This window comes from Kryptolebias marmoratus, linkage group LG2 (assembly GCF_001649575.2).
Source record: "Kryptolebias marmoratus isolate JLee-2015 linkage group LG2, ASM164957v2, whole genome shotgun sequence".
Lineage (NCBI taxonomy): Eukaryota > Metazoa > Chordata > Actinopteri > Cyprinodontiformes > Rivulidae > Kryptolebias > Kryptolebias marmoratus.
In genome coordinates, this window is record NC_051431.1 from 23949748 (window position 1) to 23975565 (window position 25818).

The following is a 25818-nucleotide window of genomic DNA, read 5'->3' on the forward strand; positions in this document are numbered from 1 at the left end:
AGTCAACAAATGCTGCCCCATGTCCTCTTGTCTGGTTCAGTACAAACGGCTTCAGTCTGTGTTTCTCTCTCTCTTTCTTTCTTTGGGTGTATGAGACCGGTTACAGAAGGAGTTTTAGAAACTTCTTCTCAGTGCTGAGCAAAGCCGAGTCACCTGAGAGGACTGAGCCTCGAGGAGGAGGGACAAAGTAATGGGTGAGGATTGAGCTGGAGGTGGGGGTCCCCTGTTAAGTCTCTGTAATCTGCATAATGATCTTCAAATCTCTTGAAATCTTTAATTAAAACACTCAACAAAAGCAAAAACAAACTTGAATCCAAACAAACATTAGCAGCCATGCACGCCACTTCAATCCCCCCGGCCAAAACTCAGCACAGTCGGAGTCATTTTGTATGAATTTTTAGAGATTTTGCAAAGAAACGGCTAAACTTTCAAGATGAAGCTGTAAGCGAGGGAATGGTAAACACCTGCGAGATGTGCTGGTCCAATAGTAACATTAAAAACTGCCAAGCTGGCTGATAAAATATAAAATCTAGTGTGAAAAGATTAAAAAAACACTTATGCTTAGTATTTTAGATAATTAATGGAAGCTGATTTCACAGAATCCGGAAGCAGGAGAAAGAGGTACTGTTGCCAAAACCGAAAGTGTGACTATAAATCTGGTTTGTCCTTAAATTGCTCAATCTGCCTCTCCGTATTTGGTGGTGCTGTGTTAATGGGTAATCTGTCATCAAATAAAGCAGCTGACTGAGGTTCGATTCAGATACTCTGATTGTGATTTCTGCCACGTAAAGACAAATCAAACAGTGACCGAGTCTAGTCATGAACATCAAGTCTATACTGGAGATTCTGCTCTTCATTTCCATCCAAAAGGGTAAGATTTTTGTTTAAACTTCTATTCTTTTTACATCAAATTTCCCTGGTTTGGTGCCGTATGGTTGCCCCTGTTTGTAAGTGCATGCAGAGATGGGCACTTGTCAACAACACTTAACCTTTGTGCTTCAGGATCTCTGCAGAAGGACTATGATTATTATGATGAAGACGATATCGTGGACTCGCAGCCTCTGAACTGCTCGATCACAGAGAGCATCAAAGGCGGACATGTGACCTACTCACAGGTAAAAACCACTTTTCAACATTATCAAGTAGCATTGGTCTGTTAGGTTATACAAGAAATATATGCATTTTTAGTTCGCCTAGGTAGCTGGGATTGACATAATAAGTCTGAACCTTAGATTATATGCCAACAAAGTAATATTCCAGTCAAAAAAAGTTGAAAAAATACATATTAGACAGAGCAAAAAAACTGATACATAGTCAAAGAACTGCATTTGCAGAAGTGAATTAATCCTGTACTGAGAGGGGGAAATAAATGAGGAAAATAAATGTTATTGTTTTGGTTGCTCCCTTCTGAAGTGGCTGTCACAGGGAGGAAACTCGCATGAAAGATTTGGGAAATGTTTTATCCCTGAAACCCTTCCTGATACAACCTGGGCTCAAACTTGTAGCCTCAAGATTACAGGACTGTGGCACTGACCACCGAGCTACCACAGCCCCCAAACCCAGAAATATACAGTATATCTGCAAAATAAAGATTAATAATAAATTCACTGAAAGTTCATGTATAGTACTGACAGTAGTAATAGTATCAATCTGTAGTAATTTTAAAGGTTTATACTTCACCATGACAAAAAGAAACAAGACATGAAATAAGGAAGTCTGAGCGTTGTTTCTGTTTCATTTCATGAGGAGGAATAACTATCATCTCAGTATACACAGAAAATGTATTGGTATGTTAAAGAAATAAAACTGAGAGGGGACTAAAACAAGACTTTAATTCTGAGGTGAGGAGGCAGTGATGCCCATGCTATGAGTAAGACTATGGTTAGGGATTATACAGTAGCGTCCTTGAAGCAGGGCAAAGCCTCATACTCCTGTAAGAGGCTGTATGTTATGTTTCCAAGGAGACAAATGTATGACAAACCCAGGTTTTTGAGTAAAAAAGTAAAATTAAAAACACCCATCTGTTATGAAAATCGACACCTCTGACCTGGACCCAGAAGTGTGTTGTCAGATGAAGTTGTATAAAATGTTCCCTAAGGGAAGGAGTGAGGGTGTGTTTTCTAAGAAACAAAAAGAGGAAGCTGGGGAAAGTCTTTTGCATGCTGACAGAGTAAAACTTTTATTGCACCAGATTTGCTTGTTTCCCAAGTCCTGACTTTTAAGAGATTTTTGAAACAGGTTAAGAAGTTAAGGGCAACTTTCCCAGTCGTCTGAAAGCTAACAAATCAGACACAATGTTCACTTAGTTTACCATAAAAAAACCAACTACAGTGTGTGTTTTCTTTCTAGGGAGGTTTGGAGGGCAGTGTGTTGACCTATCAGTGTGGCCCGGGACAGTACCCGTTCCCTGTTAGCTACAGGATCTGCGATGCTGATGGAGAGTGGTCACCCATGAGACTACCGAGCGGCAGACTCGTGTCCCGGGCCGCCTGCAAAGGTGAAGTGTTTAATGAACCTGACATTTGATTCTTGTACTCTGTTGTCTCGTTCCTCCTCCACCTTCGGCATGCTCTTCTCTCCTCTGCACACAGACGTGTTGTGTCCGGGTCAGCTCCAGTTGGACAATGGTGACTTTTGGCCGATGAATCAGTGGTTCAGAGTTGGCACAACGCAGAGCTTCTCCTGCCAGGACGGGTTCACCCTGTACGGATCAGAGCAAAGAAACTGCACATCGTCTGGACAGTGGACAGGAGTCACTCCAATCTGTGACAGTCACGGTGAGGAAACCCTAAAAATGTTGATCATGACGAAGCATAAAGTCATCTAAGACAGGATGCGCTTTTATCGGGGCCATCTCGGTTCAATTTAATAGATCTTGTGCATAATTTCAATATAATTCAATTAAACTATATTCGGATCAGTTTATGAGCACAAATGCATTTCTATGACAACTCCATAACAAATGATGGGATACGTTTTTGTTTCTTTCACTGCAGCTGATGACTGTGATGACCCAGGGATCCCGCCGGGTGCCGAAAGGTCAGCTGGTCCGTTTGAAACGGGAGAAAAAGTGAGGTACCGGTGTCAGGCTGGTCTGACTCTTCTTGGGTCACCTGAAAGGGTTTGCCTGGAGAACAGGGAGTGGAGTGGCTCAGCACCACGGTGCCAAGGTTTCTAGGATTTTGTTTTACATATATCCTTAATGTGTCAACGGCAACCAGACGCATTTCCACAACAAAAGAAATGACTTATCTGAACAACTAAAGATTCAATACTAGCACAGATTTTTCTCTCAGCAACAGTACAAGCAGTCGTTCAATATCAAGAATATTTTTGCAGGTCCATATACCTTTGACTCCCCTGATTATGTGGCTGGAGCCATGGCGGGTTCACTTGCAGGAATGATGGATGTACTTTCTCCAGACTCCAAAAAGAAAAGTGGGTTCTTAGTATGAACATAAAGGGGTGGTTTCCTAAAATGAGTTTACATTTAGCCAATAAGAGGTTTTAATCTAGAACAGTTAGTTACACCCTAACAAATGGCTCCTCCTTCTCGCTGCTACCCCTGAGGTTTTCCTAAGATAGCTGTGAGATATGACCTCTCTAACAAGTTCTGGGTCTACCCTGAGGTCTCCTACCAGTGTCTGAAACGCCTTTGGTGGAAGACATCCTTACCTCAACTGGCTCCTTTTGGCGCAGAGGAGTGGTGACTCTACTCTAGGCTCCTCCCAAATAGCTGAACTCATCCCCCTATCCCTTAAAGTGGAGTAAAGCCACTCTGAGGAGGACGCTCATTTCATCCATCCATTTTCTTTACCTTCTTCTGTCTGGGTCATGGGGACCTGGTGCCTAGTCACTGTGTGAGAGCTGGGGGACACCCTGGCAGGTCCTAAGTCCATCACGGGGACATAGAGACAAACAATCATTCATGCTCTCACTCACACCTAGGGACAATTTATAGTTACTAATGAATCTAACATGCATGTTTTTTGTCTCTGGGAGGAAACCTGGAGAAAACCTACGCATGGATGAGGAAAACATGCAAACTTCACCCACCGGCCATTGGACAGGTGGTGAACCTGCAACCTTCTTGCTGAGAGGCGACACTCTCTAACCACTGCACCACTGTGCTGCCCATAGCTCATTTCAGCTGATTGTATCTCTCAAAAAAATCTAATTTGTTTGGACATTACCCAGAGCTCATGATCTTAAGTGAGGGTTGGAATGTAGACCGATTGGCAAATTGAGAGCTTTGCCTTTCAGATCAGCTCTCTCTTCACCACAACAGACAGTACAGTGTCTGCATCACTGCAGATGCCATCCCAATCCACCTATCAGTCCCTGCTCCATTATGCCTTCAAGATCCTAAGATACTTGAACTCCTCTACTTGGGGCAGTTAGACATTCTTAACCCAAAATTGGCAATTCACCTTTTTCCTGCTGAGGACCATAGCCTCAGGCTTACAGGTGCTGATCTTCATCCTGGCTGCAAACCACTGCAGTGTCTGTTAGAGGTCCCTGCTTAATGAGGCCAGCAGGACCACATTATTCATAAAAAGCAGTGATGCAGTCCAAAGTGACTGTTCATGACCTCAGTGCAACTTTGCACAGGCTTGACAACCAAAACAGCCCAACAACATTCAGGGCCTTGAAAAACTCATTTGTCTCCAGAGCCTTCACAAAGTTGTTTAACTACATCAATCTGGGAAACCACCCCAAAGTTATTTTAAATGGGACAAAAAACAACAAAAAGAATTAAACTCACTTTTTGTGTGTGTATGTGTTTGTGTGTGAGAAAGGTGTTGCCAGATCCTTTGGGCGAACCTTCCGTGTGGCTGAAGTCAGTCGTATGCACATCTACATCCTACTGGACACGTCAGGAAGCATCAAAAAGGAAGACTTTTACAAGTCCAGGAATGCCACCATTGCTCTGATCAGAAAGGTCAGCACAAAATGAGCACGGTGTAAAAGCCAGAGTCTAAAGACAACGATTCACTCTTTCACTGTCTCTCTAGCTCGACAGCTATGAAGTCCAGTTGAATTTCCACGTGTTGTCGTTTGCCAGCGAGACTAAAGTCATTGTAAACATTATTGATACGGAGACAAGCGGCAATACTGATGAGGTCATATGGGCTCTGATGGACTTTGACTACAACAGTAAGACCCGATTTATTCTTTAAGGATCTGTTCATCCTCTGGGATGTTAACCTGTGCAATACACCACAATGATAATATTTTAATGTGTTGAAAACAAATGAATTGGTAACTTAAGTAAGTAATTTAGCAATTTCTATTTGTTCAATTTGAAGGCCACGGGCGCAAGACAGGCACCAACCTGTACTCGGCTCTGCAGAATGTCCAGGAGGCGATCAACTACTTAAAAGTAAACAGCACCACCAAGCATTTAGATAAGACTCAGAACATCATCATCATAGAAACGGATGGTAAAAACCCAAAAGGTTTCATAAATAAATAAACCATTTGTTGAGCACTGTTGACAACAGTGGAGCTATCGAAAATAGCAGACATTGGTGCCTTCTGGTGCATTTTCCCTCAGAGCAACATTTATTTCCTCCTGACGTCTTCTTTTCCCGCAGGTTATTCCAACACAGGGACCAAGCCTCTCATCGCTATGGCCCAGATCCGGGGCTCACTGGGCTACAGCAGCAGCGCGCTCAGTGATCACTCGAATGAAACAATGCTAGGTATCGTGACAAAAATTAAAAAACAAACAAAACAAAAATCTTTTCTTACAAAACAGTGGTTTTAGCTTTCAAATTAGAGCAACAAAAACAAAGCAGTTTCTGTAAAATATTTAAAAATAAAAAATAAAAATTTTCAGATGTGTATGTTTTTGGCGTTGGAAGCGAAGTGAACAAAGAGGAGTTGAATTCTCTGGCCTCTAAGAAACGTGGTGAGACACATTTCTTTGTCCTGAAGAACTATGAGATGCTTGGACACGTGTTCAACAGTATCATAAGTGAGTAGCAGCGTTTACTGAACTCAGTCACAAAATCGCACCTTTTTTTCCCACTTGAGCCTTAAAGTAATTCGAACCTGACTCTCATTCCTCCATAAAATGTATGTTTTTTTTCAACCATTTTCATAAATCAGGTGACAGCAGTGTGACGATGTGTGGGGTCGCTCAGGAAGACATCTCCAAAGATCAGGAGCACAGTAGCGGCAGAGCCTACACCAGGCCGTGGCATGTCACTCTGTCGTCGGTGAGTGCTTTCCACGCACACTCTGAAGGCACGATGGGAAATCTGAAATTAGGTTGTCACAATAAAATGACCTTTCCTCCGCTGCAGCCTGAGTGGGGGAATAAGGAATGTTCTGGATCGATTGTTAGCCAGAGGTGGGTGCTGACGGCTGCTCACTGTTTTGGCAAACACAGCAAAAGCAAAGCCCCAAAGAAGCTGAGCATAAAATACGGTTAGTGGTGCAAAAAAATAAAAAATAAATAGTGATGTAACAGACTGAGTTAAAATAATTGATATTGTCTGATTAATCTAAGTAATATGCCTGTGTGTTTGTTGTAATGTTCTGATTCATGTTAATCATTAAGAATGTCAATGCAAAAGCAATGAAGCACCCATATTACTGTTCATCTGTTATCCTTTAAATTCAATCACATTTTTTGACTTGTTCCTCCTCCCACAGCTTTGGAACAACCCATAAAAACATCAACATGTGCCACTTGGTCTGGAATAGTATAGTAGTAGTATACACTACAGTATTATAGTGTGGTACGACTTTTTGTTGCAGTAGAATATAAGATATAGACATTTGAAATAATCAGTTCTTGGTTCCCAGGTGACAGCGAAGTTGAATACCAGGGTGTGATCCTGCATCCCAGGTTTAACGCCTACGCCCTCAGACACAGAAATGTCTCCGAGTTTTACGACTACGATGTGGCTCTGGTACAGACAAACCCCATCCCGCTGACCCAGAAGGCCAGGTGAGACAGACGACGGGCAAAAATCTTCAAACATCAGCAATGTTAGGCGCATCTCTTCTAGGCCCGGTCATGGGAAACATACTCGTGCACTACTTTCTTCTTAAGAGTTTACGCTTACTGAATGTGTTTTTTTCCAACAGACCCATCTGCCTGCCTTGTACTATCGCAGCCTCTCGAGCCATGAAGAAAATCAACTCCACCTGCGAGCAACACAGTATGTAACTTTGAACTCATCGATATCGAATGAGACCAGATTAAATTTCGACATGAGCAAACATAAAGCTGGGACACTGTAATGTGACGGAAGTGCTTTCGAATGTCCAAACAGGGAATGAGCTTCTTGCTCACATGGAGACTCCTGCCTTTTTCATCCATAAGAAGACAGAACGTAAACAAACACATATCCACACACAGCGTAAGGTGAGACTATTTTTCTGTTTTTTTTGTCATTATTCTGATGGAGACACTTGTTTTAAAATGTAACTCTGCCTGCAGAGGGCTACCTGTGTGGAGAAGGCCAGGGCGTTGCTAAAACAGCCCACCAATGTGACTTTGGATGAGTATATACCTGACAGATACCTCTGCACCGGCGGCACCACGGGACACCAGGACGCAGTCACCTGCAAAGGTCTGAACGCTGCTTACTTACTAAGCTTGCTCTACTAAATCAGTGACGCTGAATATTATGGGATTCATTTGTCTCTGTGTTGGTAGGAGACTCTGGGGGATCCCTGTTCCTGCAGAAAAGGATGCGTTACTTTCAGGTTTGGAAGGTTGTTTTTTTCCCCTCGTCATTATTAGGAGTCGGTTCACGGAGCCGTGTGTGAGGATTCAAATGATCTTCTGCTTTTTTTTCCTGCAGGTGGGGGTGGTGAGCTGGGGCACCATCAATATGTGCGACTCGGTCCCACTCATCTACAGACGATACAGCAGCAGCAGGCCTCCTCCCGACGCCCGAGACTTCTACATCGACATCTTCAAGATACTGCCGTGGCTGAAACAGCACCTGGGAAATGAGACCCAGTTCCTGCCTGAGATCAAATGAGCAGGAGCAGGATCAGCCTGCGTGAAGTGCCTTAGTTAAAAAACAACGAATAAAAACAAAACAAAACAAGGATAACTGATTTAATGCAAATGGTTTATGTCTTTTCACGTGATGCAGAAGGGATGTACAAAGCTGAATATTTTTCCAACGCAGTTTGAGCAGCTGCAGATGTCATTAACGATTCGTTTCAGTTTTCTGCCTAAAGTAAGAAAACATGAAGTCTCTCTGACAGTGTGAGGTACATTTTATGAGCTCTCTAATCATAATCGGCTGTGAATGTCAAGTTTTAAAACACACAAATTTATTGGAGGAAAAAAAACATTCCTGGTAAACATTAATTTTACTTGACATATTTGGGAAAAACATTGTAAAATAATTAAAAAAAAAAACTAAACTTACTCTGATTTGACCAGTTTTTGATCATTTTCTTCTTCTTCCAGTCCTGACACAGATCTTTTTTTTCCGGTTGATGCTTTTGGCCGTTGGCAGCAGTTCACTCTGAATCTCAAATGAGGGAATATTTTACAGCCATTTTTTCACTTAAAAATGTTGTAACCTTCCTTTACTCAAATTTCCAAATTTCTCAGATTTTAAGCAGTTTTAATATCTAAAGACTAGGATTTAAGCTTTTTTACTGCTGTACTGCTTGATGTGATTCATATTTTGCTGTAGATGAACCAAAAGGTGACATTATTTTAATTAGGTCCATCTTTTATTTATAATAATGTGAAAAGCACCCTTATGGTTAGAGCAATAAATTTGTGGAAAACAAACCACAGAAGAGAATCAAGTAGTTCTTCTTTGTAATTTTTTTTCTACTTTAATTACAGATGCTGCGTGAATGTTCAAACATCTCTGCTGCTGATGTGCTGAAATATTTCTTGCAACACTGTCTAAACGAAAGGAACCAATTCAGAGCTACTAGTTAAATTTCCACAACAGTTACAGACATTTAGGCGAAATGTATAAATCAGCTGAACCTCCATGACTGTTAGATACTTTGCCACGGTGTCGTCTGTGTTCGGTGTTTGTCAGAAAAGCGAAAAGAGACCCTGTCAGCCCTCAGAGAACTGTCTGAACAGAGTTTCAGACTGGGTGTCTTTGAAGACCGGGACAAAGTGGATTTGAAGGATCTCAGAGAATCCCTCGGACAGAGCGGGAGCCACAAAGTGTTTCCTGTCCAGAAAGAGAAAACAGATCGCAGCCGTCAGAGCTGTTCTTCTCAGGGTATTATTCAGCAACACGACTCGACGCCTACAGAGCAAAGCTTCGATTTGAACAAGCAGCAAAGCTCTAATTCAACCCGCTCCAAGCTTTGTGTGTAGGTGTGGGATTTTTGGTACATGTCTGTTTCAGGTCCCTTTCACTCACTTGTAGCTGTGGAAAACCATGTCGTTGACCTTAGCGTGTTTGCCGTCCGACGGAGCCATCTCACGGAACTGGGAACAACAACGAAGCAGTGATAAGAACGACAAGTTGCACACTGTAAACAAAAGGAAGGAGAAAATATTGAGAAGCGACTCGTACTCTGTTGTTGTGCTTGGCTTGTTCCAGAGTGGCTGAGAAGTGGAAACAGCGACACGACACCCCTGCTGCTTTGGCCACGTCCACATACCTGCAAAACAGTCCACACATTTAAACTGGAAGTTATCATCCCGACTCTGACGCTGATTTCTCTCAAATTAAAAAAAAGAAAAGAAAGTGTCCTCTAAGAAAACTATGCATTTTTTAAAATAAGTTTTTATATTTCAAAACACTGATTTTGTTCTGTTTAAATAACAAATAGACCATGTAGACTAAACAACCTCTGATAAAGATGTTACAGTCATCACTATTCAAAGGAGGTAAAGTTTGAAGCTTGTAAAACACTGTTTTTTTGTTTTTACATTCTATAAGGGAAGAATCAGCTCCGGTGTGTTTAGCTGGTTTTAATTACAAATGTTAGCTCATATCTTTTTCCTTTTTCTTAGGTTTCTGCTGTCCTATAGTTTCTGTCATCACACATGGACATTTTCTCTTTCTGTGCATTTTCTTTTCATTCTCTGTAAAACTATAATGAATTATCTACTTGCAGAAAATTGAAAAAACTACATTTCCTTCCATAGTTTCAGCTGACGGCTTTCCACTGCAGCGGCTCATTAGAACCAACGCTAAAGTCGTTTGTATAATTTAAATTTACAGACACAATTAATAAATATTAATAAAATAGTATTTTTCTATTGTTTCTAAAATAAAAAAGTAATTGATTTTGCAATTGTATTTTATTTTCTGAGGTACGGTTTTGTGAAAAGTTTTAAATAACCTCTAATTTCTTTCTGTTTTGTTTCCAAGTAACAGGTCTTTCTCAAAGGTTTTCTGGTGTTTTAGAAGTTTGTTTTTTTTAACCTTTCTTTGGATGTTGGCTGCTTTTACACTCATTTCATTTTCTATCCAGACCTTGAATCTGATCATGACAGCATTCTGAGCAGTGTGTCAAAAATATATTCCTATATCCAGCAGGTGAACAGTATCAGAAAGTTAAATATTTAAATAAAAATAAAATAAAAAGGTGGAATTCCATCAAAGACTTGAAACAGGACCAGGGAGTCGAATCAACTACTATATGACAAGTTTTCACCTAATAACCTTTGGTGAATCATCTTGTTAAACCCTGTGATCTCCTGCTAAAATACTATTTTTTTGTCTTCCATGGATTTTTCAAACCTGTATCATTATTTTTATAAAATAAAACTGTTGACTAAATATAAAACAGAAGCGTGGATCTGTAAGGTGCTACAGATTTAGTGTCTGACATCAGTTTGGTGCTAGAATGAAATGCAAAGCCTTTATTCTCTGTGAATTTATAACAAAACAAAGTTAAGACCAATATTTCTGGCTGGTGCCCAGAATTTAAAGCAACACTGAACAAAAACCAAAGTGTAAAACAGGCATTATATCTGCAGCAAGCAATTTAATTTTGTGAGCTTCTGGAGCTGCCGTGCTGTCAGACAGAGGTGAAGTATGGCACATATAACACAGTTTTACTACAATCTGTGAAGCACATGAAGGCATTTATCAGACTGATCCATCACCACAAGCATCAACCGTGAGACAGATCGGTTAAATTAGGCTTCAGAGTAAACACACAGGAATACTCCGCCCTAACATGTGAAGTCACTTTCAGGTTTACCCAGTGAGGAGGATAGTGATTCGCAAACAGACACACCTAGGAAACAGCAAACAGGAACAGAATCTACCGTTTCCGAGACTCTGGGTCTGGGTTGGTGTTGTCCACGGCGACGCTGCGGCCCTCCTTCAGAGCGCGCTCACAAGCCGACACGCAGTTCTGCCAGGAGCCGAGCGTGTCCTGATACAGACAGAAGTGGAAAAATAAACAGCAGGAAGATGCTGAACATAGAGACAATAATGAACAGGTTAAATGTTCTGGGTGGCTTTGTTTTAATCTCCTCACCCTGTTGACGTAGGCGTAGCCTTTTGGAATAACGTGAGTGTGGAAGAAGGTGGATTTACCAGCTGTAGAGCAAAGAAAATGAGGGTAAAGATTAGAATGGTGTTGGTTGGTGGGAGGGGAGACCAGAAAAGTGACATACTTTCCCTTACCTGCAGGGTAACCCACGGCAACAACGACCTCTGTCTTATCAGAAGTGAGAGAGGCGGACGGAGGGTTGTACAGCCTGGTGGTAGAGTCGAGCTTCCTCTGTTTCACAAAAGAACTGTTAACATCATATACATATAAAATGTGTATTCTCCAACTCTACAGACCAGAGTTTCTCTGCTCCCACTGTCGGAGGCACGTTCCTACTGAGTGTGTGACGCCAGTTACATCAGTGTACTGGACGAGGGGCCTGATGTGACCTTTCTGTGCCCCTGCATGTTTGCAGCACAGTGAACTCAACTATGGCTCATTCTGAAACAACTTCTAACTGTGGTCTTCATACTCTTACAAGAATATACAAAGATCATCTAAAAAGTGGCGTCTGTCAAATACATGGGGCACTTTTTTCGATACAAATTGATTGAATGCTATCCTTTGTGATTCTTCATCTTCTTTTTCTTTCAGCTGTTCCCTTTTTCAGGTGTCTCCACAGCGAGTCGTTCTCCTCCATCTAACTCTGTCTTCTGTCCTCTGTCCTCACTCCAACTTCCTCCATGTCCTTCTCTAACATCCTTCTACCAATATACCCACTGTCCCTCCTCTGCACATGTCCAAACCATCTCAGTCTGTCCTCTCTAACTTTATCTCCCAGTCCTTCAACCTGTGCTGGACCTCTGATGACCTCATTCCTAATCCTGTCCATCCTCGTCCCTCCCAAGGAGAACCTCAGCATCGAATGCTGTTAGGATGCTGCAGCTAGTTCCTCGTCTTTACTCCTTTGTGAGCAGTCATGAACTCACAGAAGATCTCTACTTGTGGCAGGGTTTATGGGTTTAGTTTAAGCATTAGAGTTTAACTAAGATGTTCGAACTGAGTGCAGTTCTGTAGAAGTCTGATGAATACTTTTATTTGAAGCAAGCTTGTTGGAGCAGAGAAACACCTAAAACATGCCGGATAGTGTTCCTTGAGGACCAAGGTTGGGAGTCACTGGTTTCACCAGCAACAAACAGGAAGTCACTCACTTGAACCACCTGCTGCTTTTGAGGTTAGGACAGAAAGTTCTTCTCCTCATTCAAGTCTTTTATTTTGACTCTTGCTCTGTCCCACAATGTGCAGATCACTTCATCTATCAAACCAATATGTTATTTATTAAATATTCTCTGATTAAACCTAATATTAACTGTTTAATGGATGTCTCAGCAAATCCAGACTAAATTTCAAAAAAGGCTCAGTCTCTGCAACATCAACTGGATCTGGTTCTGATGGAGTCGTATTGCGCAGTCCTTCCCTTTTAAAGCTTACTGAAGTCTCACTGCAGCTTCTGAGTATCGCACGCAGCAGGAAATGATGAGTTACAAGTGGATTCAAGTTTGCAAACGTCTGTGCTTCTTACTGACAGTTAATGGAGAAGGGTGTACGCCGTTTTTGTTGTGCATAAGCATCCTTTGCACATGAGGCCCCAGGACTGAGAAAGTCTACCATCTGCTCACCGGGTCAAATTCAGGCAGCCTGTAGGGGGCGCTCTTCCAGCCTAAAAAGTACTCCTCAGGGGTGTGGAACTGAAGCCCGATGTTCAGAGCAAACTGCAACAACAAAGGTTCACCATTAAGATCATACTTAACATACTTAGTGCATTGCGTTAAACAATTTGTCACAACCTCAGGACTGGAACAGCTGAATAGTGTAAACACGGGAGCTCTTACCAGGCGGTCACTGCAGGAGAAATCCTTCTTTTTCTTGCCAGGAGCCCAGTTCTCTGGTCTTCCTGCAGCATCTGGGCACAGAGGTGAGGTCAGATGCTGCGTGTCTGAACCCACTCACTGACGAAAACGTTAAACACCCAAAGTGTTGGAAATGACATGAAACTGCGTGTGCTGAAAGGTCACGCGACCGTACTGTAATTATACAACATCAGATCAAATGGATAAAGCTGGCAGTCTGGATACACTGCTGGTTCCATGTCAGTGGGATGTGGTGCTCCTTCAGGTCTGGATACAAGCAGTGATTCCTTGTAAGCAGAGTCATTTACAGACCCATCACTGGTCTGCACATGGGCCAAAAGGCATCCAAATCAATCCCTTCCTTCTGGGTGCTTAACATTTTGTTTGTCAGTGAGTTTATGCTTGTTAGTTAATGCTCTCGTGTCTTTGGGCTATTTTAGAGCCATTAACAATGGCTTAAAATTGGTCTATGATTAAAAACGCTAACATTTCTCAAAATGTAGATTTACTGTAGGTGTAGGTAGGTACAGTGTGTGTTCTGCTGTGGTAGTATAACCACTGTAATGGGAAAAATACTGTTTTCAGTGATTCTTGCTGCATGTGACCACCATGTTTTAGTTTAGTTAGGAATGCCTTTAATCTTATCCCTATAGGGTGCCAGGATGTATGTGTTATCTGGTCCTTTTGTTCCCCCCTGACCCCTCCTGACTGTATGTAAATTTACCAGTATGTGCCTCCTTAATTACTTCCCCTTGTGATCAGCTATCTGACCCTTCTGTTCCCCCCTGACCCCTCCTCATCCTACAATGGTATAAGAAGGGGGAGCTATCTGTAATGCTTCAGACTCACTCTGTTGACTCACCTCAGCACAGTGATTCTCAGCTATATAGCTTAAATAAATTATCCTAAGACAAAACTCTTCGTTGTCCTCTTTGGTAAAGAAAATTCCACAACACCACACACCTGAGATTACTTACCTCCTACATAAAAACTCTGCGTCTTGTCAACAACCACACCGCCATTAGCCTGAAAACATGCGACGACAAAAGGCCAAAAATAGCCATAAACAACAAACCACAATACAATATATGACAAGTGCAATTTTGACTCATCAGAACTGGAAATTCTGTCTTTGTGTGGTCTGACTTGTTAAACAGAATATCTTTAAGGCGTGGCTGATGCATTGAAAGGGGTGTGTTTGTTCACAAACCTTCTCACACACGTGATTCCACATTCCCGTCACCGGCTTTCTGTAAATCCCAGGACCTGTAGCTACAAACACCTGAAACACAGAGGGGGGGAGAAAATCCCAACGCTGCTTCACGCCCAGTGTCTTAACAAGGAGATGAGAGTCGAACAACAACTTGACTAACCTGCACGGGCAGCTGCAGAGTGGAGAGGATGTCCTCAACTTTAGACTTGAAGACCTCTGGTCTCAGTTTGCCTTTAGCGATCCCCAGCTGGTTGGTGAAGAACACCACCTGCAGAGGAAAGACAACTTCAGGGCGGGAAATCCTGTGTCAGGCACTACCAGAGCATGCTATATTCTAAAATATTTCACTGACTTTAATCTTACAGAATATTTAAAATGAATAACAAAAACTATTTTACTCCTTCCCACCTTGTGTCCTTTTTTGAGCAAACTGGCCAGCCTGGGCTGAATCTCAGGGTACAAAATCCTGGAAAATAACACAAAGACTATTAAAACGAATACTAGCATCACCGCCTGCTGCCTTACATGCTTGAAATAAAAAAAAAAAGGACTTGTGCAAATCCAATAAAAGTATGTGTGGAGGATGACTCTCAGCTAATACTAAACCAAACTTTAGCTCAAAATCTTACATTGGGTCAACTACAAAAGGTAATCAGCTGTAGATGTACATTCAGTGTTTACTTTCTGAGAGTTTCAATACGATCTGTCTAGTAGCTTATGAGATATTTTGCTAACATACAAACATACACAGGCAGGTAATTACATAATCCCCCACCGATAACGAATGACAAATCATCTAGAGTAATAAACATAACGGATATCAGTCTAGATGACAAGAAAATACACAAACAGACAATTCAAAATGGGCATTCATTGAAGCTGTTAGCAGCAGGACAGCAGACATACCTCCAGTCATCAGGTGCCGTAGGAAAGACTTTGCCAGATTTGGTGGTGATGATACAGCCATCAATGTCAAATCCAGCAATCTGAGGGTAGAAAACAAACGTGTTACAAAAGCTGTGGGCGCTGTGGACCCTCTGTGTTCTTTGTTATTATCTAAAGCAGGTGTGGGCATCAAGGGCAGGGAGGTGGTGCGTTCCATTTGTACTCAAAGTGGGAGTTTTTGAGTTCCAAGTAAAAAGAAAATTTGAACTTTGACAGGGAAAGCCTGAGATTTCCTGACCAGCCTTGACTCACAAATGAGAAGTTGTAGTTGCCGTGGTAACAAGAGTTTTATTTTCCCTTTTTTTTTTTACTACACACACATTACTGTTCAACTACTATCAGTGAACGTGTTGTTACAGTGTTTGAATGCACAGAAAGTGGAGAATTTATTATTATCCAGTGTAGAAATCCCCAGTTTCTCACTCATCACTCTCTCTCTCCACATTTGACTGCATTCTCGCCCATCCCACAAACACAATTATTAAGTTTGCAGATGACACAACACCGGTGGGACTTATCTGAAAAAACAATGAAACCCAGTACAGCGGTGAAATGAACAGTCTGGCGGACTGGTGCAAAGACCACAACCTCACATTTATCATCAGAAAAACAAAAAGAACTTATTATTGACTTCAGGAGACGACATGGAGACCACACTCCTACAACCATCAGGGGAGAGGGTCACCAGTTGTCAGGTTTCTGGGAACTTACATCAGTGAGGACCTCACAGACCGTCGACGCTCAGCAGCGGCTCTACTTCTTACGCACACTGAAAAAAAACCCCACCTGCCTGCAGAGCTGCTCAGGGCCTTTTACCACTGCTGCACTGAAAGGGTTCTCACGTACTGTTTGACAGCCTGGTACACAAACTGCACAGAGGCGGATCACAAAAGTCTCTACAGAATCAGAAAAACATGGAGAGAAAAAAAAAAGAAGCCACTGGACCCTCACTGCCTGGAGGAAAATTAAAGAATGTGTTGCCTTAAAAGAGCTATGGCATTCCTATGTTACACAGTTGCAGAATTAGAGCAGGGGATCACCTATGACCTTGAACTTTGACCTTGAAATCAATAAGAATCATCACTGACCCATGAAGTGTTCAGCTGCGCAGTTTGACATTCCTGCGTGACACGGTTGCAGAGTTAGAGCTCGGACAAGAAATTGTCCACAGACGGGACAGACGGACAAACAGAGCCAGACCATGATACGCTCCATCTTATGATGGGTGTAAAAAAAACAACCTGTTTGTCACATATCAGAGACAATTTGTTTTAGAATTTAATGCAGCGGTGTCCAACCCTGGTCCTGGAGGGCCACTATCCTGCAGGTTTCAGTTGTTTCTCTGCTCTTCAGCAGGTCTTCAAGTTCTGCAGAAGCCTGTTAATCACTCAGTCTTTTAAATCAGGTGTGTCACAGCAGATAAACATCTAAAACATACAGGATAGTGGCCCTCCAGGACCAGGATGGGGCACCACTGATTTACAGCATCACTCACCTTGCCGCTTGCTTTGACTCCCACAGCAGTATAAACCATCAGGTTTCCTGTCTGCTGCCAGCTGCTCTTCTCACACTCCTTTGCTGATGATGAAGAGGGTGAAGACTGGATGTCTTTAGACTCATCTGTCATAGACTTTTCAGCAAGCTCCTGCAGATGTTTGAGCTTTTCCTCAATGAGTCTCTCCTCATCGTCCTCTTTCATGTCTCCCTCCTCATCTATTCTTGGTCGCTTCACATCAAGGCCCTCTCTCTCTGGGCTCAGCTGCCTTTTAGATGACTAAACAGAAAAATCAAACTCTGTCTGTTGTTTATACCTTCACTTGTATTATAGTTATTATTTCACAAGAAGAAAAAATTAAACTTGACAAAACACACCAAATGGGTTTAAGTGTGCTGCATGTTTTACCTTAGAGGGAGAGATCGAAAAAAAATCCTTTATGCTGCGTTTAGGCATCGGGCTCGACTGAACATCTGTTTGTTTGCTGTTCCTCCCTCCTTTAGTCTTATCTGTGGCTTTCAGACCCCTCTTAGCCATGCTGGAAGCTGTTCCGTTAGAGCTCAGAGTGAAGCTGAGAGTGAACGGATAGTTCTGGTCGACCAGGTACAGAGTGCCTCCATGAGTGAGCTTACCAGACTGGCCCCTGCCCAGTTTCTCACCATCCAGGAAACAGGGGTTGGGACCCAGCTATGAAGGAAAAGGTGACACGGTCGGACATTGCACTGTAGAATTAAGACATTCGAAGTGCTTTTATGGGCTGAGAGATAAGCAGGTCGAGTGCAGGGGTGAAAACTAAAGTGCGCTGACACCAGCTTTTCACACAGCTGATTTCATGCCGATTGCTTCAGAGAATCTGTTCAGAGTTTGGTGTTGTGTGAAGTGTAACCTGATATCACAGCACCGGGAGTGTTTGTTTTCTTACCTGAGTAACGACCACATCCTGGTCTGCATAACAAGCCACCACCTTCACTGAAAGAAACATGAGATTTATATTAAAAAAGGAATAACCACAAACACAATCACAGTGTGTGACAAAAAGCATGTAAGGCTAAAAGAGGAAATAATCAATAAGTTAGACTTTTTTTAGGAACAGATGAGCAACCTGTAGTCCACAAAGTTACACCCAATGAAACCTTTTTATATACAGGTGATTAACGTAAATTGTGTAACCATCAAAGATTTATTTATTTATTACAAATTTCCAGTCTGTAATGATACAAAATAAAGATTAAAGGGACACGCGTGCACACTGAAGTTGCCGGAAACATGACACAAAGTGGCAAAAAATCTGTCAGATCCTCTTTTTATTAGCACTTAATCTGATGGAGATAGAAAAATAATTATGAGATGGTTAGAAGAATAACAAACCCTCTAACTCACATCTAAAGCCCTTTAGGTGTTAATTTATCCTGACTAATAAAAGATTTATTAGATCTGTCTGTGAAGGTGTGAATGTGCCTGTTGAGCCTCGTCTCATGTTACCTCATCACCTGCACATACGCACAGCAACATAAATTTAACGAGTAGCTGGTTTTTAACCTTGTATCAAGCTTTTAAGTCAATTTAACCCTTTCTTTTTGTGCAGCAAATTTTAATCTACAACAGTTTTACACACTGAATGAAGCAAAGTATTGTATAAAATTGCAAATAATAAAAAAACCTCTTAAGTTTAATTTTTTCTGAAAATGTGTTGAATTTGAATATGTTTACAGCTGTTTAATGAATTTGATTTATTAATATACAAACACTATGCAAAGGTTGGAAGCATTTTAGATGGTATTTTATCCCATTCCTCCTGCTAACACCTATTACAGTGAGCAATAATTTAAAGTTTAGACTTTCACATTCCCAAATTTTCCACATTTATAATGGGAAACAGGTCAGGACTGCAGGTCACTTCATTACAGACATCCTCTTCTTCATCATCAATCATGCCTTTGCATGGTACATGATGGTTCATGATGAAGAAGAGGATGTCTGTGCATTGCAGTAACATTAGGAAGTGTGCTCTTGAAGTTGCTCTATAATCTCTGCTGAAGTTTTCTGCTGTGATTGAAAAAATATTTTTGCCGAAAACATGGCAACAACATGACTTAAAAAAAAAATTAATGAAATTTAAACCAAAAACTGGGGTACTGCTTCAGATGACCATATTCTACATTTTTACCGGTGGTCAGTTCAGCGGTTTTGTAATCCTGAGGTTGCAGGTTCGAGCCTAGGTTGCAGCTGGAACCTGGGCTTGCTCGCTGTTTGCTCTCTGTGACAACGCCTGAAGAAGGGATCACCCAAAAGAACTTACTTGCTTTGCTCTATATCGACACCTCGAGTCCAGAGGGATCAACATTAATTCTAAAAAAAGTTAAAATACTTTTCTTTGTTTGTGCTTTTAGTCTGCACATTATAGTTTTAAGTGGCATTAGTCTTAACCTTGTCTTTGTGTTGTCTTAATGAGTGTAATAATTTATTCTATTTTGATCTGTATTTTACACTCTAAAGGCCAATCTGTGCACTGCGAATCAGCCTGGACTATAATTGTGTCAACATGTATGAGTGTGTGTCTGTCTTTGTTAATGCCTGACACTTGCCCTTATACAACCCAACAATAAATAAAAAATTTAATGTTTTAGATTTTCTGCTGCAGTAAAAGAAATGTGGCAATCTTTTCAAATCCACTTTGAGTAACCATTCAATCATTTTTCTCAGGGGTTTGTTGACAAACTGTTGATCATGTGAGACTAATCTTTAATGAATAGTGCCTTTGAGTGAAATTATAATTACCTAATAATATCAGCTCTTTGAAATAACATCATACTAATTTCACCTTATAAGTAGTCATAAATTACCCCTGTCTCAACTGTTTTTAGAATATGCTGCAGCCCTAAAATACAGGATTCGACAAATAATAACCAAAGAATTAAAGTTGGTTATAAAAACAGGAACTATGTTGGGTTTTAACTATTTGCAATGAAATAAAAGGCAAATAATTGAAGAAATCTCTGCTTTCCTCATTTTTACTCCCATACCGTTTTAACTTCAGCTGACTGAGGCTGTAAACTGCATTGTACAAACAGATAAAATCCCCCAGTCAGCTGAAGTCAGGAATCAATCAAAGCATGTGATGATCAGCCCTGAAGTCTTGTGTCTCACCCTGGTGTCTGGAGCACTTCTTATCTGTGACTCCTGTGTCCGGACCCCGGCCCAGAATCACAGCTCGTCCATCCTCCAGAGGAATCAGGGTCCCAGAAACGCCAACCAGCGAGCACGACATTTAAACAACTCCTTCAGCGCCTTTGAACAACTATTTTAGAAGGTAAACATGGGAGTTTTTTTCACTCAGTTGTGGTCTGGCTGCGTCTGTTTTAAAGACGTAATGACAACAATGCTGAATTCGTGTTAAATAGTTTTTGTTTTTAGTCCGTTCACAAACTGTGAATAAATTGTTTGGTCTAAAATCAATTAAAGGGAGTTTCTTCTGCAGTGCACCCCCGGTCCGTCGACAAAATAGGTTCGTTCAGAAACTGTCTCTCCGTCAAAGTTCCGCACAAACTTGTACATAACCGGTTTGCTACAGAAAAGGTGAGTTAGAATCCATTGTAACACTTTTATCTCGTTGTTGACTCGTGTAAAAAACATATATTTCTCAGTTAAAACTACTGCAGATTGTAAAAATGTAATTTTGTGTTCGTTTACGTGTACAGGTGTCACAGTGAGTCATTATTTCGGTGCGTGACACCTTGTTGCACAAAATGGATGCTTTACGTTGTTTGTATCAAAGACGGGATTAATAGCTATGGTTTGTATGCTTTTCGGCACACGTATGTTATGTGTTCACGACGGAATAATCCTTAAATAGTTTCAGTTTGGTGAAACTGAAACTAACTGAAACTATTGTAGTTAATAGTACTTGTTAATTCAAAAGAGGCTGCTTCAGCCATATTTCATTATAAACTGCGAGTCTTATTAAAGTTTTTGTTCGCAGTGTGTGGAGGTTTGTTGCCCTGAGATCATTAGACAAAAGGAAGTTCACTTATACAAGGGATAGTCTTTGTGTTCATAAGTGTCATGCAGTTTAAAATAGCTATTTTTTGATTCATCCTATTTTTACTTCAATAAACTCAAATGAAAAGTAAAAGCAAACCCAGCTGCAAAATGTGCTTAGTGTGTAGATTTCTGTGATGAAACCAAATACAAGTTCAGAAATGCACAAATAATCCCACCTATGGAGGTAATAATGATGATACTGTAAGTTGTCTTTTTTTTCTTAAAACAAAACACTTTTTAGTTCATGTGGGCATTTGATCGTTCACCAAGTCGTTGCTACAAACTGTGACTACACAAACAAACAAGTTCAAGTTTTCAAGCCAGAGTACAACTTAATAAATTCAGCAATTTTCCAAGACACCATAAAATAGAACAGAGCGGTGTAGAATAGATCAAACGTGTGATGACTGTGTACAATAACAGCAAGGCAATATGTGCAATAACCAGGCTTTTTGAAACTGGTCAGCAGGTGATGAGGAAGGTGAGCAAGCTTTAGTTTTCTGAGAAAATGAGGTTTTCGTTGTGCCTTCCTCACCTGATGGGAGAAATGTGTGGACCAGGTGAGGTAAGCTGAGATGTGATCACGTAGAAACTGAAAGCTCTCTACCGTCTCCTCTTCCTGTATGTAGAGGGCGGAGAGTTTGGTGTGCTGTGATTTCCTTAACATGGTAGCTCACTGGGCTGCGAATAGCTGGTGAATGGCATTCATGATGGAGTCTCCAGAATGTCTTGTGACTTTCACAGGGTGCTCTACTTCCTGTTGTGAATCACAAAGGCGCGCAGCCTCGTTGCTTGAGTTTTGAACTTGTTCAAACAAACTTGTGTGGCAACTTTTCTCTCAAAATAGTCACAAGTCGTCATGGGCATCTGCAACTCATCTCAAACGCATTTGCCTGAAGAGCATTAGATCTGGTCCAAATCTGCTTATCTTCATTTCAAAAGCAGATTAAATCATAAATGTGCGAGCAGCTGCCAAGATGTGTACAAAAAGACCCAAAATAAATTGCATGGCCAAGAATACAGGCTTACAATCAGTACACATGAATGATTTTCAAAACCTGGCCGTATGGCTTGTTCCAAACATTTCTTCAAAACATTGTAACCATTAGGGTTTTTTTTAAGAAACAAAGAAAGAAGTGCACATATATATTTCTCTATTTTGTTGCCTGAATGTTGTCATATTGTTACCATCCACAAATATTAGCTGAAGTCCACATTATAAGCAGGTTTTTCATGTAGCCTGGCTCAGGGTGTGTTGCACACTTAGAATGTTGAAATACTAGTGTTTTTTTTTTTTCAGTATTGCCTTTCACCGGGTTGTCTTCTCTGAAATCCTCTTCTTATTGTAATTTTCCTCAGACAGATTTACAGATCTTCTCTGCCCACAGGAAGAGGAAAGGATCGAGCTTTAAGCTCCTCGGTGTAGTTTGTATTGCTGAACATCTAGGAGCTTAAAGCTCGACCCTTTACTCTTCCTGTTGATTTGATTCACTGATTTGGTTCACTGACATGGTTTTGTTTTTACTTGGTTGTCACAAGTGCCATCAATATTATTTTTCTTTTTTCCTACAGAACTAACAGCCTGACACAAAAGGCATCCATCACCAGTCACACCATGTCCAACCAGTCCGTCCTAAACCAGTCTGAAAGCGCCTACATGTTTTTAATGCGAGGTCTGAGACAACTGGATTTCCGTGGCCAATGTGTTCCCAGCGACCTGCTTCTGATCGGGGACCATTCCTTTCCTTTAGCCATGAACAGCCAAGGCCAGGTTCTGATGGCTGCCTCTCTGTATGGCTGTGGGAGGATTGTCGTCCTGGGTCACGAGAGCTACCTGACTTCTTTTCCTGCGCTGGTGGAGAACGCCCTGATGTGGCTGAGAGGTGATGGATCAGACAATCCTTCTGTAGCCGTGCACAGAAACGTCCAGGCAGTCGCCGACAACCTCAGCAGGTCCAGCTTCCAAACAGAAGTGGTTGGATCTTTTAGTAACAGTCTTAAAGCTGGTGTGTACGTGACAGATGCATACAGTGTGGGGGCTGACCCAACAGATCTGGTGGCATTTCTGAAAGCAGGAGGGGGGGTGCTGATTGCGGGTCAGGCGTGGAGCTGGGCTGCAGATCACCCAAAGGAGAACACGTTGCATAATTTTGATGGAAACAAGGTGTCTGGTGTTGCTGGGGTCTACTTCTCTGATCATCCGGGTGAGGTGGAAAACCTTCCTGTCTACCCACAGATCCCATCCTCCTATATGGCTTTAGTGTAAGTGTACACTTTATTTCTCTTGTGTTACACACTTAGAAATTTTCTTCTTTTAATCCTAAAGAAAAAACCCACCAGACAATCAAGATGGCGTACCTAAAACTGAAACCTTCACTAACACTTAAGTCATGATCCTCAATTTGTAATTTGAGTTCAATTTGAGGCAGCACAGCATATTCATACTTTGCAATGAGTACCTTTTTAATAATTGTTAAAATAAGAGCAAACTTACAAGCCTTAAGTTTTAAATCCTTCATGGATTTTAGATATCCAAAAATATTAATTGTCATTAAATATCATTAAACCTTAGTTTTGTTCTCATCTTTAAGAATCAGAAAAAGCATGTGCTGCATTCCATTACATACACAATAATAAATATGTATTATTAGTTAAAGCATTAAGCAATAAATAGTTTCTGCTGGTGAAGACAAATACTTGACTAAATGCACAGCTTCACAAGCAACTTCTTTCCTAACTTTTAAGCATGACCAACAATTAAAATGTAAAGTGATGCATTAATCCACCCTGTCTTTGTCTGTCACTGCTTGTATCATTCTTCTCGTTCCCCTCCACCTTTCTTAAACACAGAACTGGTAAGGATTTCGAGGATGACTTGCTGTTCTTACTCCAGGGGGTGTCAGAGTTTAACGTCCCAAATGGATCAACTGCTTCCGAGGTTTTGGTCCATGGCCCGCTTGCCTTCCCAATCGGTACAACAGACAAAGGACAGGCATTCCTGGCAGGAGCCTATTATGGCCAGGGCCGGGTCATCGTGATCACACATGAAGGACTTCTGTGGAATGAGGTGAAGTCTATGTAACTACTGGGGCGTTAACCTTAGAGAAGTTGTTATTATTGGAGAGATTAAGGCAATAAATATGAGAAGTCTTACATTTTTATTGAACAAAAGCATGTTTTTTTGTCTCTCTCTTGCAATTTGCTGTTTTTAACCCAGGGATTTGCTCCATTTTGGTCCAATGCCCTTCACTGGCTGGATGAGGGCCGCAGGGGCGTCGTTGGTGTGGCGCCGAACAATGCCCTCAACATGCTTTCCAGGTCGGGTCTGAAGTGTGATAAAACGGGCTTCAAAAAGGACCTGAGTGTGTTTGTGTGCACAGCATACACCAATGACCATCTGGAAGAAATCCAAAACTTCGTAGCGGAGGGAGGAGGTCTTCTGATTGGTGGACATGCCTGGTACTGGGCACAGACGCATCATGGGCAAAACCCATTAACCGACTTCTCAGGTATGATAACAAGAATAAATGATTACATCACGCCAGCCAGGTATATTCCTGGTGGTTCCGTCTAAATGAATATATGCTTGTGTGAAACTTTACTGCCAATATAACAGCATACAGCTGTCTGGAATCCTTTTGGGATGACCAACGAGATGATTTTAAGCCACCAAGGAAGCCATTAGTTTGATAAAAGTAGAATAAGTTGCCAAATGCAGGACAGTAGACTCCCATGCAGGATCCAAAACTAACATCTGACAATTCTAGGTTTCGAACTTTATCATCTGCAAACTGTTCTGGTTTTGAACAAAATTAGCTTTGCATCAACATGAAATTTAATTCAAATCTGTTGTAGATGTGCATCTAATGATTACTTTAGAGTTTATTCAGATTTGTGCAGTGGTTTAACATTTTGCACACTGATTGGATCTCTTTGTTGAAAATGAGTATTTGATGGACCATTCTATAAAAACCCTCACAACAATTCATGCAGATCACTTTAAAGAAGAGTGAGAAAACTTTTGTATTTATTAAACTTAATTAACAAAATTAGACAAGATCCTTTTAACTTTACAAACAGGATGTGTTCATTATTGTGAAATATGCAGCTTATGCTAGGTGGAATCAGTCTGTGTGGGTAGCTGGAGGTACAAGACCAAAACACTGGAATCTCTTACCTAGACAGAACACAGGATGTTCTAGAAGAGGAACTAAATTGTTCCTGTATCCCATAGAAATGGACAGATATGGTACAGTGTCTAGAAACGGTGTTAACACGTTTTACCTGTTATTCTACCTATAATAACTTGAAATTTATCATTTTCGGGATGACGTAATCAGTTTCACACATTGTGAAAGAATTTCGACCCACTGCTTTTTTTTTTAGGTTTCCTTTTTTCATTGAAGTTCGCAGATGTGTTTACACACAGCTCTCCCAGGAATCCCACCAAATTGTTAATGTTTTTCAGGGAACAGAATCCTGAACAAAATGGGTTTGAGCTTGTTGGGGGCGACTCTTCCCTCGGGTGTATACAAGGCTCCTGTTCCGAGCAAGGCAGTCAAAGACACCTACCACTTCCGTCACCTTCTGCACCGCTTTGCCAGACATGTAACCTTGGGTGAAGAACTCAGCAAACATGAGGAGGAGCATCTCAAGAAGCTGGGCACCGACTGCTCCACCTACTTGAACATGAAAGCTCATGACTGCTGCTCCTACAAACAGGTGGTGGCCACGCTCACAGATGTCTTAAAGAAATCAGGCCTGCCGCAGGTGAGCACACAATATGAAATTTAAATCTTTTA

General features: G+C 41.3%; 3 protein-coding genes across 4 annotated transcripts in view; 2 read left to right on the forward strand and 1 right to left on the reverse strand.

The window, feature by feature from the left end:
• On the forward strand, positions 1-8787 carry si:ch1073-280e3.1 (complement C2). The gene is made up of 19 exons (XM_017430631.3): positions 1-871; positions 1003-1115; positions 2350-2497; positions 2592-2777; positions 2997-3170; positions 3340-3438; positions 4800-4942; positions 5016-5157; positions 5310-5444; positions 5598-5705; positions 5843-5980; positions 6115-6224; positions 6312-6435; positions 6817-6961; positions 7102-7175; positions 7290-7381; positions 7457-7589; positions 7676-7725; positions 7824-8787. Exons 1-19 carry the CDS (start codon positions 820-822, stop codon positions 8004-8006), a joined length of 2349 nt encoding a protein of 782 aa, XP_017286120.1. The 5' UTR covers positions 1-819; the 3' UTR covers positions 8007-8787.
• Positions 8086-20269, reverse strand: LOC108244432 (polynucleotide kinase 3'-phosphatase). The gene is made up of 17 exons (XM_017430632.2): positions 20123-20269; positions 17898-17944; positions 17384-17662; positions 16976-17254; positions 15442-15521; positions 14944-15001; positions 14696-14803; positions 14533-14604; positions 14300-14348; positions 13305-13375; positions 13092-13184; positions 11607-11703; positions 11458-11519; positions 11243-11352; positions 9534-9621; positions 9378-9445; positions 8086-9182 (listed from the first exon to the last, which is right to left on the reverse strand). Exons 1-17 carry the CDS (start codon positions 20241-20243, stop codon positions 9062-9064), a joined length of 1803 nt encoding a protein of 600 aa, XP_017286121.1. The 5' UTR covers positions 20244-20269; the 3' UTR covers positions 8086-9061.
• Positions 20171-25818, forward strand: part of LOC108244430 (TRPM8 channel-associated factor homolog) — a 9864-nt gene continuing 4216 nt past the window's right edge. Inside the window, exons 1-5 of one of the 2 annotated variants that reach the window (XM_017430629.3) lie at positions 20171-20285; positions 22589-23278; positions 23867-24083; positions 24234-24525; positions 25485-25786. In XM_017430629.3, coding sequence (XP_017286118.1) covers positions 22632-23278; positions 23867-24083; positions 24234-24525; positions 25485-25786 — 1458 coding nt within the window. In that variant the 5' untranslated portion in view covers positions 20171-20285; positions 22589-22631. Of the gene's footprint in view, positions 20286-20453; positions 20552-22588; positions 23279-23866; positions 24084-24233; positions 24526-25484; positions 25787-25818 lie in introns of those variants that run through there. The other variant, XM_037982059.1, reaches the window with a different exon arrangement.